This window comes from Osmerus mordax, chromosome 1, assembly GCF_038355195.1.
Source record: "Osmerus mordax isolate fOsmMor3 chromosome 1, fOsmMor3.pri, whole genome shotgun sequence".
NCBI lineage: Eukaryota > Metazoa > Chordata > Actinopteri > Osmeriformes > Osmeridae > Osmerus > Osmerus mordax.
Window position 1 is genome coordinate 23,953,188 of NC_090050.1, and position 21,199 is coordinate 23,974,386.

Here is a 21,199-nt window from a genome sequence, read left to right on the forward strand (position 1 = left end):
AGGGAGTCATCTGGTACTGTTCAGAACTGGGGGACTGCAGGTACCCCACCGTGGGACTGGGGACACAAACACACAAAGGCATTCATACACACACATTCACATACACACCCGACGAACGCAGTTAAGTTAATGTTGAGCGTGTGGGTGTGGTGTGAGTGTGGGTGTGTGAGGGTAACTGAAAGTGTGCGTGTGCGCACCTTGTGCTGCTCTGCTGGGAGGGGGGGATGACGCTGTAGTAGACAGGCATGGCCCCCCCAGGCATGGCCCCCCCGGGCATGGCCCCCCCAGAGAGGGGCCCCTGTACGGCCTGGCTGACTGGCACCATGACGGGGGGCTGGAACTGCTGCTGGACCACCTGCTGGGGCTCACTGGGCACCTGGGGGGGGACAGGTTAGCAGGTATACATACTGTCTGTGCGGGTATACATCTGTGTTTGTCTGTGTGTGCGTGTGTGTCTGTGCTCAGCAGGAAGCAGTACCTGATAGGAGGGCATGGGGGGGTACTGGACCATCATGCCCTGCATCTGTGCTCCCATGCCAGGCCTCTGGGAGCTGAGCAGGGGGGGTTCTGGGGCTGTTGCACCCCCAGGATGCCTTGTATCCTGGCTGCGGAGGGGGGAGCATGGCCTGGAGGCCTGGGGGGAGAGACACTTTCAGCTACAGTCACCATGATTTTTTTTAAAGATGTCTTTTAGGCCTTCACTAGACAGAGGGTTGAGAATGACAGTGTCGGGGGGGGGGTGAGGGGGGAGACATGCAGATCCCCCGGCCGGATTCGAACCCGGGGCTGCTGCTGCGTCAGGGCCTCAGCAGCAGAAGATCAAGGATCCGAAGTGCAGAGTTGTGACAGTGTTTTGGTGGTTGGAGGAATGGTCTGTCCATCCATCCGTTCCCCCCCCGCCCCCACCCCCCAGGTGTCTCCCCCCCCTCCCCCCCCCCCTTAGCTGGTGTACATGTTGTCTTCCATGTCAGATCACAGGGCAGTAAGTTCAGGTCAGTGTGGGAAAGTTGTGAACTTCGACACACATTCTACCGCACCACACGCAACACGTGCACACACACTTGTTGCCAGTTAAAACCGGCACGCTGAATCGAGTCGTCCAAAACAAACAACAGTTCCAGCAGCGCTCAGCAGAACAGAGACCAGGGTAGGCAGAGAACCTGACATCAACATTCTGTTATAATAACAGGAGTGTGATGGTTGACAGTATGTTATGTTATAATAACAGGAGAGCGTGTGATAGTTGACGTTATAGACAGGTACAAGAGGAGGTAGACAGAAGGTTCTAGATGTGCTTGTGTTCTCTCCCGACTCAGATCAAGGCCAGAGGTGAGCCCTGAGCATGCCAGCTACGGTGTACACAGGAGGTCTATTTTAGTCAGCTCATGTTTAGTCAGCTCATGTTTGAGGACACTGGGGATAAGGGCAGAAACCGGTTCATTCTGGAAGCTTCACCAAGTTTGGTGCTCTCTAGGTGTGTTTACTGTCCTCCGCTGGTGGACAGTGAGCTGTTCTCTAGGTGTGGAGAGGAGGTGGTGTTCTCTAGGTGTGGAGAGGAGGTGGTGTTCTCTAGGTGTGGAGAGGAGGTGGTGTTCTCTAGGTCTGGAGAGGAGGTGGTGTTCTCTAGGTGTGGAGAGGAGGTGGTGTTCTCTAGGTCTGGAGAGGAGGTGGTGTTCTCTAGGTGTGGAGAGGAGGTGGTGTTCTCTAGGTGTGGAGAGGAGGTGGTGTTCTCTAGGTGTGGAGAGGAGGTGGTGTTCTCTAGGTGTGGAGAGGAGGTGGTGTTCTCTAGGAGTGGAGAGGAGGTGGTGTTCTCTAGGTGTGGAGAGGAGGTGGTGTTCTCTAGGTGTGGAGAGGAGGTGGTGTTCTCTAGGTGTGTGGAGAGGAGGTGGTGTTCTCTAGGTGTAGAGAGGAGGTGGTGTTCTCTAGGTGTGGAGAGGAGGTGGTGTTCTCTAGGTGTGGAGAGGAGGTGGTGTTCTCTAGGTGTGGAGAGGAGGTGGTGTTCTCTAGGTGTGGAGAGGAGGTGGTGTTCTCTAGGTGTGGAGAGGAGGTGGTGTTCTCTAGGTGTGTGGAGAGGAGGTGGTGTTCTCTAGGTGTAGAGAGGAGGTGGTGTTCTCTAGGTGTGGAGAAGAGGTGGTGTTCTCTAGGTGTGGAGAGGAGGTGGTGTTCTCTAGGTGTGGAGAGGAGGTGGTGTTCTCTAGGTGTGGAGAGGAGGTGGTGTTCTCTAGGTGTGTGGAGAGGAGGTGGTGTTCTCTAGGTGTGGAGAGGAGGTGGTGTTCTCTAGGTGTGGAGAGGAGGTGGTGTTCTCTAGGTGTGGAGAGGAGGTGGTGTTCTCTAGGTGTGGAGAGGAGGTGGTGTTCTCTAGGTGTGGAGAGGCTCTGCTAAGTGAATACGTTGCATCATCATCACGTACCTGACTGCGGGCTGGCCTGGGCCATGGGCTGGGAGCGCTGGGCAGGGTAGGTCACTTGGTGCGTCATTGGCCGGTACTGTTGCCCCGACGACTGGTACTGTTGCCCCGTCGACTGGTACTGTTGCCCCGACGACTGGTACTGTTGCCCCGACGACTGGTACTGTTGCCCCGTGTTGGGGTATTGTTGCCCAGTGTTGGGGTACTGTTGGCCAGAGGACGGGTACTGTTGGCCTGTGTTGGGGAACTGCCCTGGAGGGTAATAGGATACCTGGATCTGGAGGAGGTGGAAGAGAGGAGGAGAAGAGTAGGAGGAGGAGGAGGGGAGGAGGGTTAGTGAAATGGATTGAATGAAGAGGAAGAACAAGCCATAGAGTGGAGAGGTCAGAATCCACCACCTCTAATCATCATCACCACCACCACCAGTGACCTGAAAGGTGACGAGGGGGGGGGGGTTGTGTGAGGGTCCATACCTGCTGAGGGGGCGGAGCCTGCATGTATCCCTGGGTGGGGGGCGGGGCTTGCATGACAGGCTGGGAGGGGGGAGGGGGGGGCGGTGGAGGGTGCCCCGAGGCAGGCTGGTAGCCAGACGGCGGGGCCAGGGGCTGGCCCCCCGGGGTCATGATGTACCCTGTCTGGGGAGGGGGGTGCTGGGGCAGCACGCTGGGGGCGGCCTGGTACATGGGGGCCGTCTCCGGGTTCTCACTGGAGCCCTGACGACTGAGGGTCATCTGGGTGAAGGGAGGGGCTAGGTCCTCACCCTGGGGGAGGGGAGGCAGAGACGGGAGGAGAGGGAGAGAGGAGGAGGGGCAGAGAGGAGAGGCATGGAAGGGGCGCAGTTAGAGTTACTCGCGAGTACATCTGGACGACCACAGAATGATTCATCTTTCATGTTAACACTAAACAGATCCCAGTCCAGTCTCCTCTACTGTCTGGTAATGCATGACAGAGACAGAGAGGGAGAGACAGAGAGGGAGAGAGAGAGAGACACAGAGAGAGACAGAGAGAGAGAGACACAGAGAGAGACAGAGAGAGAGAGACAGAGAGAGACAGAGAGAGACAGAGAGAGACAGAGAGAGAGAGACAGAGAGAGACAGAGAGAGACAGAGAGAGACAGAGAGAGAGAGTAGTACCATGGAGTACTGCTGGGAAGGGGAGACCGGCAGGAGGACCTGGGGGCAGGAGGGGCTGGAGTACGAGACAGGCTGGGTGGACTGCAGAGTCACCACCGGCTGGAGAGAGACAGAGGGAAGGAGAGAGAGGGGGAGGAAGAGGAGGAGGGAGAGAGAGAGGGGGAGGAAGAGAGAGGGGAGGAAGAGAGAGGGGGGGAGGAAGGGGAGGAGGGAGAGAGAAGGGAGGAGGAAGAGGAGGGAGAGAGAGAGAGGGGGAGGAAGAGAGAGAGGGGGAGGAAGAGGAGGGTGAGAGGGGGAGGAAGAGAGAGAGGGGGAGGAAGAGGAGGGTGAGAGAGGGGGAGGAAGAGAGAGAGGGGGAGGAAGAGAGAGAGAGGGGGAGGAAGAGGAGGAGGGAGAGAGAAGCAGAGAGGATTAGAACACAGAGGACAGGTGTGAGAGGTCAAAACAAACAGGGCTGAACAGTTTAGTTCCAGAGAATTCTGAACTAAACAACCACAGGGTTCAAACAAAAACGCAAAACGGAATAACCATCCAGCCAGCCAATCAGCCAACCAGCCAATCACACCTGAGCCAGCATGTGGTTTCCCATGGGGTGCTGCGGGGGTGTGGGCAGCAGAGCAGTCTGGGGCTGGTGGGTCTGGGGGGGCTGGGGGGCCTGGGGGGGGGCAGGGCAGCAGGCTGCGTCCCTGCTGGGGGGCTGGGGCCTGGGGACACTGGTCTGGGCTCGCCTGGGGCACACCTGGAGGACACAGCAACTCTGTTTAGACAAGGTGCTGTCTCACAAACACACACCGGGTTAAATATCACAATAAGCCATCTCATTTACATTTGTTTTATAACTATATAGAATAAGTTAGGTCATATTAAAACGTTTAAATACTCATGCAGTTCACATCTCTGGCCACTAGATGGCAAACTGCTGTATGGTATGGCAGCTCTGGTGGCTCTACAGGTAACAGGTGGTCACTTATGTATGATCAAGTTCACTTGATCATTCTGTCCACTTCTCTCTACCTCTCTCCCTCCTAACCCTCCACCCCTGCTCCCCTCCTTACCAGAGCGCCCCCCCCACCCCTGCTCCCCTCCTTACCAGAGCGCCCTCCCCCCCCCCCCCTGCTCCCCTCCTTACCAGAGCGCCCTCCCCCCCCCCCTGCCCCCCAGACTGTCTCCCCGGGTGAGGATGGAGATGCCTGAGAAGCTGGAGGCCTTGGTGACGGGGGGCCGCAGGGTGCGGCTGGAGCTGTCAGAGTCGGTGCTGCTCCAGGGGCGAGGGTCCAGGCTCTTCACGTCGCTGTCCACGCTGCTCTGCCGACTGCTCGACGCACGGCTGGAGCTTTCACGGTTACCCCTGGAGACGGGGGAGGAGGAGGGGGAGGGGGGGGAGGAGTTGAGGAGAGAGGGAGAGAGGTTAGAGGAGAGGATGTAGAGAGGGGGAGGGGTTAGAATAGAGGATGTAGAAGGGGGGAGGGGCAGTTTGGATGGACAAGGTGAAGAAGAGAGGATGGACACAGGAGGGGGGAGAACAGGGGGGGGAGTGATCAGCAGCAAGTGAAGGAGACCTCAGGAACTGACAGGCCTGGTGGAGGAGGAGGTGGAGGAGGAGAGCAGCAGGATAGGGGGAGGAAGACTGGACATAAAGATGCAGATGTGGGCTGGCGTCTACATCAAGCAACTCCACCACAGCTAACTCCACCACACACACGGACCCAGAGGAACACCCATGCAGGTAGAATGTGTTTAACACGGGACACAGGAGGGTTGAGGAAAGGTGAGGAGGAGGGGCAGGGAGGGGTGAGGAGGAGGGGCAGGGAGGTGGGGCAGGGAGGGGTGAGGAGGAGGGGCAGGGAGGAGGGTCAGGGAGGGGTGAGGAGGAGGGGCAGGGAGGGGGGGCAGGGAGGGGTGAGAGTGGATCTCAGCAGACAGTGAACCTACCACAAAGACACCATGGCCATCATCACATCCACAGGATGCCCAACACCATGCAGGACACCAACATGCAGATACAGCACACACACAAAACATAAATACCACCCATTTACTGCACAACAATCACACACTGCAACCTTGAGTGTACTGGTTACACTATGTAGACTACACCCAGGAAGTTACTATATGAACTCACTGAAGACCTTTCAGCTTTAGTACAGCACAGACCTTCACCTGACAGGTTAGGAGGACCCTAATCTATCAAACCCTGTCTATCATCTGACCCTATCTAACTTCTGAAGCTATCCAACTATAACCCTGTCTAATCCAAACCTCTCTTGTAAACAAGTTCACGTAAACACGTAGGTAAGAATGGACACGACATGGCAAAAAAACTCGAACATCATAGAAAACGAGACAGAGTTTAACACTGTTCACAAGCTTTATTTTTTTTAAATATAGCCCATAGAAATTAAATGATTAGGCCAATGTTATAATGAAATAATGAATGATTTAAATTGTATTTAAAATAATGTACTAATTCAAAGAACAACCAAAAAAGTATTATATAGGCCTAAAGGCGCACACATTCGTTTTGACTGTCTGATCAGCATCACATTCTGTTCCTGTCAATCATACACGAGGTGTCAACCAATTATACTGCATGAGGGAATGGGTGAGCCAACTCACACACTCTCACACACACTCTCACACACACTCTCACGCACTCTCACACACTCTCACACACACTCTCACACACACTCTCACACACACACACACACACTCTCACACACACACACACACACACACACTCAGACGAGTAATCGAAACTTGGAGGAGAGCCGTAACAAATCAGTGCATTTTTAAAGACATTGTGGTTAAAGGTAGAGTATGATTTAATTTAATAATTTAATTTGATTTGTTTTCAGAACTATCATAGTCAAAGTCATAGTTATAATATGTATTTTTTTAAAGAGCCATTTGGGAGCCCAAAGAGTCGGCTTTGTTCAGTGAGCTGAGTCAAACGAGCCGGCTCACGAAAAAGAGCCGGAATGCCCATCACTATTGTGAATTTTTATTTATTTTCCCAGATGGAGAGAAGAGGAGGAACTAAACCTTGGTAGCTGGAGAGTTAGGGGGGGGGGGGGTGGTGGTACTTCATGAATATTTCAGAGAAGCTGTAATTAATGGGGAGCTATTTTAAGACCTCCATGCACAACGCGTTCTCTCTTTTCTCTTTCTCTCATTCTCCTTCTCTTCATCTCTAATTTCTCACTTCCTCCCACAACCTCCCCCCCCCCTACCACTCTATGTCTCTCCTCTCTCGTGTCTCCCCCCCCCCTCTACCACTCTCTGTCTCTCCTCTCTCGTGTCTCCCTCCCCCCTCTCTCCCACCCCTCTCTTTCGTTTTCTCCTCCTCCCTTTTTCTGGCTCTGCAGACAAAGACCAGAGGACAGGATGGATCCAGCCTCACATCCTCTTCACCACTTCATCCTCCCCTGCTCCTCTCCATCCTCTCCATCCTCTCCATCCCCTCCTTCCCTCCATCCCCTCCTCTCTATCCTCTCATCCCCTCCTTCCCTCCATCCCCTCCTCTCTATCCTCTCATCCCCTCCTTCCCTCCATCCCCTCCTCTCCATCCCCTCATCCCCTCCTTCCCTCCATCCCCTCCTCTCCATCCCCTCATCCCCTCCTCTCAATCCCCTCATCCCCTCCTCTCCATCCCCTCCTCTCCATCCCCTCATCCCCTCCTTCCCTCCATCCCCTCCTCTCCATCCCCTCATCCCCTCCTTCCCTCCATCCCCTCCTCTCCTCCTTCCCTCCATCCCCTCCTCTCATCCCCTCATCCCCTCCTCTCCATCCCCTCATCCCCTCCATCCCTCCATCCCCTCCTCTCATCCCCTCATCCCCTCCTCCTCACAGTATGGTTTCATCTCTGTGCTTCACTTAGAGGATCACTGGAAGATGTTGCTCTACAGTTGTCTATAGTTACACTGTGCCTAGTAAACACAGACTGTTCCTGGTAACATATTCATTTAGCAAAGGCTTTTATCCAAAGTGACATAGGAGGGATTTGAACCAGCGAGCCCCAGCTATCTCCAGTGTCTTGAGCCTGACCTCAGAAATACTGTTGAACTATGCACTTCTGATCCTTGATTTGCTGCAGTACTGTCTATGTGGACTATTTGTAGTACCAGGCTAGACCAGACCAGGCAAGACCATACTAGCCCAGACCGGGCTAGACCATGTTAGACCAGGCCAGACTCCCTCCCTCCCTCCCTCCCGGTAAGATGTGCTCTAGAGCAGTCAAACAGTCAGTAAGATACACATCCCTGTCAGCCACTCAGTCAAACAATGACTCAGTCAGCCAAACAGTCGGTTAATGAGTTTGAACATTGCATCCTCAGATCAGTCAGTCAGTGTAACAGCCAGTACAAGTACAGTAGCTACAGTCAGTTCCCAGAAACCAGAAGCCAAAAGTGAGTCATCCAGATGAGTCATTCAGTCATACAATTCAACCAGCCTGTAGGCCAGGAGTGAGTCATCAATGACAGCCAGCCCGCCTGCCCGCCCAGTCATTCAGTCCTGAGGAACCACAAGCCAGCCATGCATATTCTCAGGTGTTCAGCCAACAGCCCACACCAAGCCACACCACTAGCAAACACCACCACCACTGGAGACACACGACAGCCAGGCCAGTACCTAAACATCTGCCTCCTCTTTTGAGAGCTAGAGGTGTAGCCTTCAGTGGACAGTCTGCTGTTTGACATTGGGAGAAAAGTGCTGGGGTTACTGGATCGGACTGGAGAAGGAGAGGGTGGGGGGACTGAGGGGGCGAGAGAGGGAGGATTGAGAGGGAGGGTGGGTGGGACTGAGGAGGAGAGGGTGGGGTGATTGAAGGAGTGAAGGTGGACTGAGAGGGAGTGTGGGGGAGATTGAGGAGGAGGGGTGGGGAGATTGAGGAGGAGGGGTGGTGTCGAGTCCCCGGCAGAGAAACGCAGACAAAGCTAACCCTGACAGATGGAAAAGGCCGCGTTCTCTTTCCATCCCTCTCAGCACTTCAGCCTAATGATCTGGGTCCTCCACATTAGACTGGCTGGGACACAGGGAAGCCTCTCTATCTGCAGCCTCCACCCCACCCGACCCCCCAGCCTCCACCCTGCCCAGACCCTAACCCCCACACCCAGAAACTAACTCCCCCACCCCACCCCATCCAGCCTCCACCCTGCCCAGACCCTAACCCCCACACCCAGAAACTAACTCCCCCACCCCACCCCATCCAGCCTCCACCCTGCCCAGACCCTAACCCCCCCCCCCCCCCAGACTACCCCTTGCTCCCCAGCAGACGCCCCCTCTCTAAGCTGAACTACTGAACACCACACACACTTATGACGCAAGTTCACTATTACAACCCCATCAAAACTTCCTCTACAGGAATTAAGAATTTATTTTATTTCAGATAGAACAGGGAAGAAATGGTAAATAGTATGTTGAGGGGGGGGGGGGGGGGGGGGTACAATAGTAGGTTACACAAAATCTACCTAGTCATCTATGCTCTGATTGGCTGGTAGGTCAGGATTAGGGACCTCCTTCTCTTAGGTACTGTAACCTGATAGGCTAGTAGAGACCTCCTGCACTGTTGAATATTCTACCTTTGTCGCTTTGGATAAAGATGCTAAATGAATACATTTATTATTATTATTCCTCCGGGGAACACACAAGGGCTAACCCAGGGACAGGTGTCCAGGCATGTGCTTACCTGTTGTCGTTGATGTATCCATTCTGAGAGGACTGCAAAGGAAAAGACACCTGTACATTACCAATAGCTCCACCCATCCCAGCAGAGCTGGCTAAACCAAACTCACCCCAAGTCCTACAGCTTAAGTTACAAATACACCGAAGAGGCCAGTGTCTACAGAGCTGGTGGGTAGAGGTATTATGTGGACTACCTACAGTTGACTTATTAAGTACTATAAGGGGAGTACTGGAAGGTTATGACTTATAACCTATTAGTAGGTTTGGTCTTTCTGTGCCCATGTCTCTCTCTCTTTCATTTAATCTCTCCTCTTTTTAATTCATTCATTCATTCACTCTCTCCATATATCTTCATCATCCTAATCAAGCCGGCCCGCTCCCTATCATACAGCAGAGTTAGTGTGGAGGGTGGGAGGAAGGGTTAGAGTTTTAGACCGCGCCCCGCCCCCCTCTGCAGTGTTGCTGTGGCGACCTACCTCCCTGGCGAAGATGCGGTCCCGTACCCTCTGGTACTCTTCTTCGCGCTCCTCGATGGACTTGCTGCGCCTCCCGTCCTGCAAAGGCACGCGGATCTGCCATTGGACGAGGAGAGGAGCGACTCACAACCTCATTGGACAGAAGCGGGTATTGACTAACTCAATTTACCAGTTGACTGAGACTAGGAGTCAGCTGGCTGAGCGGTTAGGGAATCGGGCTAGTAATCCGAAGGTCGCTGGTTTTCCTAGCTGACTGACTGGCTGAGTGACTGACTGCTTGATGGCAGCGTTTTCCTCTGGGTACCTGAGAGGGTCTGGGTACCTGAGAGGGTCTGGGTACCTGGGAGGGTCTGGGTACCTGGGAGGGTCTGGGTACCTGGGAGGGTCTGGGTACCTGGGAGGGTCTGGGTACCTGAGAGGGTTTGGGTACCTGAGAGGGGCTGAGAGGGTTTGGGTACCTGAGAGGGGCTGAGAGGGTTTGGGTACCTGAGAGGGGCTGAGAGGGTCTGGGTACCTGGGAGGGTCTGGGTACCTGGGAGGGTCTGGGTACCTGGGAGGGTCTGAGAGGGTCTGGGTACCTGGGAGGGTCTGGGTACCTGAGAGGGTCTGGGTACCTGAGAGGGTCTGGGTACCTGGGAGTGTCTGAGAGGGTCTGGGTACCTGGGAGGGTCTGGGTACCTGGGAGTGTCTGAGAGGGTCTGGGTACCTGGAAGGGTCTGGGTACCTGGGAGGGTCTGGGTACCTGGGAGTGTCTGAGAGGGTCTGGGTACCTGGGAGGGTCTGGGTACCTGGGAGGGTCTGGGTACCTGAGAGGGTTTGGGTACCTGAGAGGGGCTGAGAGGGTCTGGGTACCTGGGAGGGTCTGGGTACCTGGGAGGGTCTGAGAGGGTCTGGGTACCTGGGAGGGTCTGAGAGGGTCTGGGTACCTGGGAGGGTCTGGGTACCTGAGAGGGTCTGGGTACCTGGGAGTGTCTGAGAGGGTCTGGGTACCTGGGAGGGTCTGGGTACCTGGGAGTGTCTGAGAGGGTCTGGGTACCTGGAAGGGTCTGGGTACCTGGGAGGGTCTGGGTACCTGGGAGTGTCTGAGAGGGTCTGGGTACCTGGGAGGGTCTGGGTACCTGGGAGGGTCTGGGTACCTGAGAGGGTTTGGGTACCTGAGAGGGGCTGAGAGGGTCTGGGTACCTGGGAGGGTCTGGGTACCTGAGAGGGTCTGGGTACCTGAGAGGGTCTGGGTACCTGAGAGGGTCTGGGTACCTGAGAGGGTCTGGGTACCTGGGAGGGTCTGGGTACCTGAGAGGGGCTGAGAGGGTCTGGGTACCTGAGAGGGTCTGGGTACCTGGGAGGGTCTGGGTACCTGGGAGTGTCTGAGAGGGTCTGGGTACCTGGGAGGGTCTGGGTACCTGAGAGGGTCTGGGTACCTGAGAGGGGCTGAGAAGGTCTGGGTACCTGGGAGGGTCTGAGAGGGTCTGGGTACCTGGAAAGGGTCTGGGTACCTGAGAGGGTCTGGGTACCTGGGAGGGTCTGGGTACCTGAGAGGGTCTGGGTACCTGAGAGGGTCTGGGTACCTGGGAGGGTCTGGGTACCTGATTATCGTCCTTGTCCATGCTGGCGTCATCCCTCTTCAGGATGAACTTTTTCTGGAAATCCATGTTCCTCTCATCCTTGATGTGCTCTGAAAACCTCTGCTCCGGGCTACAGGGAGGAAGAGGAGGTGGAGCAGGAGGAGAAGATTAGAGGGGGGGAGGAACAGGAGGAGGAGTGAGTAGGAGAACAAGGAGGAGGAAGAGGTGGAGGAGGAAGAGAAAGAGGACTAGGAAGTAGTGGAGGAAAACAGCAGAAGATTGATATTGGGACTCAGGTGGCTGAGCGGTTAGGGAATCGGGCTAGTAATCGGAAGGTTGCTGGTTCGATTCCGGCCGTGAAAATGACGTTGTGTCTTCACCCTATTTGCCTCGGGGGAATGTCCCTGTACTTACTGTAAGTCGCTCTGGATAAGAGCGTCTGCTAAATGACTAAATTAATATTAGTTAACAGCAGATTCAGTAGCTACTAAACACGGGAAAATAGTCTAGAAAATTGCATGCAGATCATATATCTATTCCTCCCTCCCACCCGCCACTCACATGCGTGTGTTTCCCGTCTTGTTGATGATGACGGCCTTGCCGGTCTGGTCTACGTTGTGATCCATGCCAAAGTAGGCGGCCACGCGGTGCAGCAGCATGCGGTGGTACGACGTCATCTGGGGGAACTTCTTGTACTGGTTACTGTGAGAGAGAGTATATACAGGTTACTGTGAGAGAGAGTACATACAGGTTACTGTGAGAGAGAGTATATACAGGTTACTGTGAGAGAGAGTACATACAGGTTACTGTGAGAGAGAGTATATACAGGTTACTGTGAGAGAGAGTATATACAGGTTACTGTGAGAGAGAGTATATACAGGTTACTGTGAGAGAGAGTATATACAGGTTACTGTGAGAGAGAGTATATACAGGTTACTGTGAGAGAGAGTATATACAGGTTACTGTGAGAGAGAGTATATACAGGTTACTGGGAGAGTATATATAGAGAGGGAGAGGGTGTATATATATATATATATATATATATATATATTATGCAGTATTTTATAATATTTTCTACAGTTAAAGTGCCACTTCTTATCACATCTAGTGAAATACTGTAATCTGTCTGACTTTTTGAAGTAACAAACACAAAGAAGGTATGTGTTGAACTATGGTTTGTAAAAAGCCTAAAAAAAGAAAGGAAAGTCAAATGACCCCAACTTTAGCCATGTTGGTGTTCTGTACACCAAGCGATGCACAAACTAGGTCCTGTGAGTTTGAAGCACAGTACTCCAACAGAGCAACAGTGCTGCAACATGTGTATCAGCTGTGTACTAGAGTGAACTTTGTCTTCCTGTTCATGGCTCCCATCTCAACACTACAGGCAGGGGCCCACAGAGCCAGCCACTGTCCGAAAAGGCTCCCACATCAACCACTATCACCATATTTATCAAATTACAAAAACTAACTAAAAATACCCCAGGCAGAAGCCAACACGGGAGGCTAATATTAAACGTGAGTGAATGTTAAGAATGTGGCTCACTTGTCGTCATTAATGAACTCCAGGATATCTTGTTCTAGTTTGAGCAGCATCATTCGATCCCTGTAGGAAAGAGAGAGAGAGATGAGAGGGCAGAGGGAGAGAGGAGCGATGAGAGAGGTAGAGAGAGAGGGGTGAGGGAGACGGAGAGCGAGAGGAAACGGACATGAGTAGAGGGAGAGAGAGAGGGAGTAGAGGGAGAGGGAGTGTTTGCGTAGTAGTAAGGGGGGGGGAGGGTTGTAGAATGTAGAATGCAAGCCAGAGAAGATCAAAGCCAAGAGGCACCGCAATGAATACTCAGCCTTCCAAAAGGAGCAAGCAAGGAGTCCCCCCCGTCGCCCCACCCTCACACCCTCCCCTTACAAAACTACCTCCCACCTTCTCTTGTAAACATGTCCCATATCAGACCCCCTCCTCATACAAGAGCCTCCAGCCTTTTCTCCTAGTCATCTCCCCTACCAGACCCCCCCTATACAAGAGTCGGGCTGCCAACAATCTCTGGTACTGACATACTCTCATACCTGGGGTTGTTTTTCAGTGTGTTGACCAGAAACTCGTGCACGTCGATGCCGGTTGAGTCTGTGTACTCCTGACTGGAGTCTGAGGAGACGGAGGGAGGGAGGGAGGGAACAGATCATGTAAGAGAATGTAAGAGAGGGCAAAAGAGAGTAAAAAGAGAGGAAGAGAGAAACAGAGAGGGGGGAGAGAGAGCCAGAGAGGGGAGACAGCCAGAAAGAGAGAGAGAAAGAGGGAGGAAAACAAAGAGATAGGAGGATTGAAAGGGAGAGGAGGGAAGAGAGGAAAGTGGACAGAGAATGACGTCATTTAAGATGCTTAATATATCCTGTGAAGATGACACCAGCCAGCAGCTACACGGGAGGTCAAACAATCTCAGTCTCATGGTCTAGTCTGAGACAGGGCTAGACAGCAGACATAACACACTCCACAGTTCCTCAATACACACTTTCACAGGTTCTTTCTTCAAGATGGCCTTCTATCTTGTGATCTTTCCAAAATGGCATCCTTTCTAAGCTTCTCTCTACAAGAGAGACCCAAACCTCAACCCAGACCCCACCCAGACCTCCACCCAGACGTCCACCCCGGCCTCACCGCGGGACAGCATCTTGCGAGGAGCCCTGTCCTTGTTCTTCTCCTCGTTCTCATACTCGTCCTTGGAGGACTTCTCTTCCTCCTTGTCAGACGGACAGCTGATATGCAGTTGGATGATGTCCTGCAACAACAGGCAGACTTTCAATATCGTACCAACCCCTACATTTTACCTTCTTCGTCCAGCCAGCCAGCCAGCCAGCCGGCCAGCAACAAAGCAACAGATTATCTGGATTCAAATAAACAACTTAACCAGTAAAAGGGTACCTGGGTGTCGGAAGGTCCGTCTATGGAGAAAGGTCCTGAGGATTCTTCACACACCGCAAGGCTCCTCACCAGCTTCAGCTTGGCGTTGGACTGAAACACAGATACAGTTGCTGTTACACTGTGACACAGCACAGTGGAGATCCAGTCCCTGTTACACTGTGACACAGCACAGTGGAGATCCAGTCCCTGTTACACTGTGACACAGCACAGTGGAGATCCAGTCCCTGTTACACTGTGACACAGCATAGTGGAGATCCAGTCCCTGTTACACTGTGACACAGCACAGTGGAGATGCAATCCCTGTTACACTGTGACACAGCATAGTGGAGATCCAGTCCCTGTTACACTCTGTGACACAGCACAGTGGACATACAGTCCCTGTTACACTGTGACACAGCATAGTGGAGATCCAGTCCCTGTTACACTCTGTGACACAGCACAGTGGACATACAGTCCCTGTTACACTGTGACACAGCACAGTGGAGATGCAATCCCTGTTACACTGTGACACAGCACAGTGGAGATGCAATCCCTGTTACACTGTGACACAGCACAGTGGAGATCCAGTCCCTGTTACACTGTGACACAGCACAGTGGAGATCCAGTCCCTGTTACACTGTGACACAGCACAGTGGAGATCCAGTCCCTGTTACACTGTGACACAGCACAGTGGAGATCCAGTCCCTGTTACACTGTGACACAGCACAGTGGAGATGCAATCCCTGTTACACTGTGACACAGCACAGTGGACTAGAGATACAGTTCCTACACAGCAAGGTGGACATACTGTTACTGTAACAAACATCATAGTAGAGATATTGTTACACTAGATCGTAAGGGCTTTACACACCAAAAGCAGTATCCGCTGTCCGAAACGCCTCTTTTGTATTAGTCATCGGTGGCAAGTAGTGCAGCATGCAAAGACGCAGGATTGTTGAGCGTTTTCCTGTGGATTGGCGGGTTTTGCGTCACTGTGATATTGTTAATGTTTTGGTCAACATCGGTGTGGATAAAGTCCTGACAGGCCTGGTATAAAAAGCGGAGATCAAATATTTTGCTACTGCAAGCTAGCTGGTTAATTAGCTAGCTAGTGTGATGTCAGTCATCGTGTGATAACGAAAATATGACTAGGCCTAGACTACTTGTTCTGAGCAGGTGTTGTCAGTGAACAGGCTGTAAAACTGTTGGTTTAGTTACAGACACATGAAAACCTGATGCTAATTATCTGGGAAACATTTCCTAACAGCAGTCAAGTGATGCTCGAGCTCCAGTGGTTTGCTCTGTGGGTGAACGAAACTTTCGGAAGACGTTGTAGCAGAATCACGTGAACAATTCCAGGACATTCTTTTTTTTCATTGGTTGTTTCGTTAAATCTTACCAAGATACAATAGTACTATTTTCTGATTGGCTATTGTGTAGCCCCTTTCTTTTTTTTGATTGGCTTATAAGTGGCAGGCTCGACTAAGAACTCCAGGGGAGACGCGCCGATTCCTGCCGGTTCCATAGTGAGAGCGGCGCGGCCAGAGAAATTTAGGTTGGTGCTGCAGCATATTAAATATATTATAAATAGTTGTATAAGGAGTGCGTGACAATAGACCGAAATGAGTGACTGTCACGCTCAATGCGTGACACTTGAGAGTCATATACATTTACATTTTACATTACATTTAGTCATTTAGCAGACGCTCTTATCCAGAGCGATATACAGTAAGTACAGGGACATTCTCCCCAGAGGCAAGTAGGGCGAAGTGCCTTGCCCAAGGACACAACGTCATTTGGCACGGCCGGGAATCGAACTGGCAAACTTCAGATTACTAGCCCGCTTCCCTAACCGCTCAGCCACCTGACTCCATATAACTGGGAGCTTTGCATATGATGTTGGAACATATTTAAGAACATATGGGAGTAGTCTTGCCAAACCAAGGAGAGCTGAAGAAGAAAGTGTAATTACACAGATCACCTCTCTTGTTCAAAAACCTGTTGAAAGTCTCTTAGAGGACAAACCTGATCTGTGAGCTACAAAATAAGTTGGATGTTATGTATAAACAGAAAACAGAGAAAGCCTTTCTCAGATCTAGGAAGAAGTGGATTGAGGAGGGTGAACAAAATTCATCTTATTTTTTCAGGTTAGAAAAATACCACAAATAATACGATTCAACAATTGAATAGTAATGGATCGTCACAGATGATTCCAAATTAATCTCTAACTTTAGTTACAACTTCTACGGGAGTTTATATAACTAAGTATTGTGAGGTTTCCTCAACACTTTTTTTTGACTCTGGGGAATGTGAAATCACTTGGGGAGGCTGAGAAGGAACAGTGTGATGGCCCTATTATGGTTGAAGAAATAATTTATTCTATTGAACATCCTAAAAATAATAAGTCTCCTGGGACTGATGGTATATCTGCTGAGTTTTACAAAATCTTTTCTCAACAATTGGCCAATTTTCTGTTGGAGATCTTTTCTGAAAGCATTGCGAATAATGCTCTCCCCCCCCCAGTTTGACTCAAGGTCTGATTACATTAATCCATAAACCCAAGAAAGACTTGCTTTTGCTCGATAATTGGCGTCCAATCTGTCTGCTTAATAATGATTTTAAAATATTAGCTTCTATATTTGCAAAAGGAATGAAGGCAGTGTTTGACTCAATTATAGAGGAGATCCAATCTGGCTTCATAAGGAATATACATATATATAATAATATCCATTTACATTTAGTCATTTAGCAGACACTCTTATCCAGAGCGACTTACAGTAAGCACAGGGACATTCCCCCGAGGCAAGTAGGGTGAAGTGCCTTGCCCAAGGACACAACGTCATTTGGCACGGCCGGGAATCAAACCAGCGACCTTCTGATTACTAGCCCGATTCTTTAACCGCTCAGCCACCTGACTCCCTAATCCGATTGGTGTTAGACCTTATTGACTATTCAGATTTAATCTTGGAGGATAGTTTTCATTATCTTGTGGCCTTGAGGGTTGGTTGAGGGGCAGTTCTATGGGCGTATGTGAAGCCCTCTGTGACATGCTTGCGTGTAAAAAGTGCTATACAAATACATTTTTATTTGATTTGTCTTCTTAGACTTCTATAAAGTCTTTGATACTGTGGTATGGTATGGTTCTTCCTCACAATCCACAAACTCTGCATCATTGTGACAATGTGTTTAGGTGCTCACAGCTACAGAGCAGCAGTAAAGATCTATACTGCAGAAACGAGGTCAGGACAACACAGAAGTATTTTCCCCCCGCATAGCCCAGATACATAGAGCAGGTAGGGCAGGGTGTGTGTGTGTTTGTGTGTGTGTGTGTTTGAGTGTCAGAACCAAGCAGTGGATAACGTACGAGTGTAAGTGTGACAGCATGGCCCAGTTGTCCTATAATAGCCCATAAGATTCTCAGTTCTACTGACCTGCTACTGGACTGAGCGCTCCACTGCCCCCCCTCCCCCTTCCACCTTGAAGAGGTTAAAGATGAAAGGGTTGCCCTCCCCTATGGGGCTATTTAAGGACAGTTGGGCCACAGGGGAGGGCAAGCCTTGTTGACCTCTGACCTCTAATACCCCGCTGAGCTCTGCTTCCCAGTTCGGGACCAAAAGACTTGAAGCTTACACAACACAGTTAGCTGCAAGGTAACGACTGAATAGACAGCTGGGCTAGTAGCAGGTAGCTGGTAGCTATTTACAGTAGATGCTTTGCTGAAGGCTAAGTAGCAGCTAGCGGGAGGCTAAGTAGAGGCTAGCAGCTAGCTAAGATGCTGCTAGCTGGAGACAAAGTTGCAGATAACGCTTTCTAACTTCTTACCTTGGCTCGTTTTCTAGTGTGGCCATGGTTTGAAGTCCGCCTCTGTTGAGGAAAAAATTTCAGTCAGTGGTACAGTTACAGTAAAGTGACATTTAAATTGAGTCATTTAGCAGACGCTCTTATCAAGAGCGACTTACAGTAAGTACAGGGACATTCTCCCCAAGGCAAGTAGGGTGAAGTGGCTTGCCCAAGGACACAAAATCATTTTGCACGGCCGGGAATCGAACCCACAACCTTCTGATTAATAGCCCGACTCCCTAACCGCTCAGCCATTTAACTCCCTATTTGTCATGGTTCGTCATAATATAAACAAAATTCCCTTACAGAAGTATCAAAAAACAGAGTTGCAGAATTATTTTTTGCGTAGTTGCTTATACATTATTTGCCCTTAGCCAGACATCATTTCTTAAGAAAATCTATCAAATAAATGTATGTGTCAAATATCTTAATGAATTATTGAGTGGTTTGCTAGCTAGCTGGCTGACTGTCTGGCTGGCTGTTTGGCTGCCGGTCTCTCTGGCTTACTGACTTGCTCTCTGGCTAGCTGGTTTGTCTGGCTAGCTGTCTGAGCCAGTGAAGGAGGTAGCTGCAGTCCCTACCTGGGAGTCTTGTGCAGAGCAGGTCTTCAGCCTCCATTTCCCTCCCCCATGATGCTCTCCTTGCCCTGGGGCTGGATCTGAGGCTGGGGCTGGGGGGAGGGCTGGGGCTGAGGCTGGATCTGAGGCTGGGGAGAGGGCTGGTCTGTGCTGGCTGCTGGGTCCATCCAGCTGTCCACTCTCCCCCTCAGCCTGGGTGTGTTCTGCCAAGCTCATGGACATCATTTCAGGGGGGAGGGGAGGGGGGAGGGAGGGCACCCAGGCGTAGCTGTGCAGGAGGGAGGAGCTACAGTCAGTATTCATCAGCGAAGGGGAGGAGCTACAGTCAGTATTCATCAGCGAAGTCATAAATGCAGAACAGATTCATACTACGCATCATTGCTGGATTACTGGTGCAACTGTAGGAATACAATGTCAAGTTAACCCTCAGCTAACATTCAACCTCAGGTAATATAGAACCTCAGGTAATATAGAACCTCAGGTAATATAGAACCTCAGGTAATATAGAACCTCAGCTAACATTCAACCTCAGGTAATATAGAAACCTCAGGTCATATAGAACCTCAGGTATTATAGAACCTCAGGTATTATAGAACCTCAGGTAACATTCAACCTCAGGTAATATAGAACCTCAGGTCATATAGAACCTCAGGTATTATAGAACCTCAGGTAATATAGAACCTCAGGTAATATAGAACCTCAGGTAATATAGAACCTCAGCTAACAATCAACCTCAGGTAACATAGAACCTCAGGTATTATAGAATCTCAGGTCTCAGGTAAAACAGACAGCAAATGGGTGAGTGAAGGAGGATGAGAAGGGGGAGGAGGAAGAGGAGGAGAGGTCTGAAGGCCTACCTTATTCAGACAACAGCAGTGGGCTGTGTCCCCTGTTGTGCTGGGCTGGGCTGTGCTGGTCCTACACTGCGGGTCTGGGCCGGGCAGGGGGGGGGAGGGCATTCCATAGCACAGCCTGGGGGGTGAGGGGCGGAGCGGCGGGGGAGCAGCAGGCCGGGGGGAGGGAGGAAGGAAGGGAGGGGGGTTGTCTCAGTGTTGCAACATGATTGACCCTCCAACCAGGACCCCTGGAAAACAGGAAGAGAGAAACAGGAAGAGACCATGACATCACAGCAGTGTGACTCATCACTGCAGGAGGAGACTGTTTGTTTTTAAGTTTCCTGAAGAAGGAAAAACATGAATCCAGCAAACAATGATCCTTATCATGTGCACGAGTGTGTGTGCGTAGGTGTGCGTATGCAGCAGGTGTGTGTCAGTGTTTGAGTGTGTGTGTGTGCGCTCCAGTCGTGCAGTGTGCAGCATGCAGGGATCCCCACAGTAGGAAGCCCCAGACTGAGAGGGCGTCATCAGCTCTGCATCTCTGACCAGGACACCCACACACACCGCAAAACCCTGGGAGCTTACACAACCACCACACTGAATCATCCTGCTACCCACACAACCTCTCTCTCTCTCTCCTCTCTCTCTCTCTCTCTCTCCTCTCTCTCTCTCTCTCTCTCTCTATCTCTCTCTCTCTCTCTCTTCCTCTCTCTCTCTCTCTCTCTCTCTCTCTCTCTCTCTCTCTCTCTCTCTCTCTCTCTCTCTCTCTCTCCTCTCTCTCTCTCTCTCTCTCTCTCTCTCTCTCTCTCTCTCTCTCTACCTCTCTACCTCTCTACCTCTCTACCTCTCTCTCTGTCCCTCCAACTCTCCACCTCTTCTCTCTCTCTCCATCTCTCTCTGGGGACAGTTATCTGAGGATATGAGGTCTGTGTAGACGTATGAAGGGCATCCTCTCCAGCATGGAGAGAGAGTGTGTATGTGTGTGTGTGTGTGTGTGTGCGTGCGTGCTGGAGAAACACTTCTGTCCCCCGTCTCTCACTGGAGAGGAACCGACATCTGCTCTGCCATTCTCCACCTCCCTCCCTCCACCCTCCCTCCCTCCACCCTCCCTCCCTCCCCCCCCATTTTCACAGGCACCACAGGGTTGCCAAGGAGGACGGCGGACGTCATGCTCAGCTGCTGTTTGCGTGGAACGAGTGAAGGAGCGAGAGAGGGGGGGGGAACGAGGTTAGAGAAACAGGAATGCAGGAGAGAGAGGAGAAGAGAGAGGGACTGAGATGATATTAAAAATAAATACGTGGAAAGCGGCAGTGATCTGAGAGGTGACTGTCATCGCCATGACGATCGCTCACTAATTTCACACAGACCACACCTAGAAGAGTCAGTGACGCACACTCACATAATCACACACACACACACCAAAAAAGACAAACCAGGTTGTCTGGGGGGTCCTGTGGTTTTTCTGCTTCAGTACAGTAACGTCCCCCATCCCCCTGACCTGACCTATCAGACGTCCATGAGGGTGTGTGTGTGTGTGTGTGTGTGTGTGTGTGTGTGTGAGAGGAGAGAGGACAGGTTACTGCTCATCGCTCAACAGCACTCATTGAGAAAATCAGCAGCTATCATGGCTTCTCTCCACACACACAACAACTGAGAGGGATTTTCATAATGAAGATGTGCAGGCAGGCAGCCCTGCTGCAGATGCTGAATGAAGGATGAAGGTGAATGGAAAAACTCCCTCTTCTCTCCTCTCTCTCCTCCCACTCTCTCTGCCCCTCTCCCACTCTCCCTC

General features: G+C 51.5%; 1 protein-coding gene across 1 annotated transcript; it reads right to left on the reverse strand.

Moving 5' to 3' along the window:
* Position 1: 1 nt before the first annotated feature.
* LOC136942459 (R3H domain-containing protein 2) lies at positions 2-18,793 on the reverse strand (the record flags this gene model as incomplete). The annotated part of the gene is given in 22 exon segments (XM_067235405.1): positions 2-56; positions 198-376; positions 479-560; positions 562-634; positions 2,411-2,502; positions 2,650-2,684; positions 2,881-3,168; positions 3,541-3,639; positions 4,106-4,204; positions 4,206-4,279; positions 4,695-4,888; positions 8,170-8,223; positions 9,227-9,276; positions 9,699-9,794; positions 11,282-11,390; positions 11,822-11,962; positions 12,804-12,863; positions 13,322-13,400; positions 13,911-14,031; positions 14,175-14,264; positions 17,976-18,017; positions 18,575-18,793. Coding segments are annotated over 22 exon segments (2,331 nt in total), but the record flags the coding sequence as incomplete, so codon positions are not given.
* Between the last annotated feature and the right edge of the window lie 2,406 nt (positions 18,794-21,199).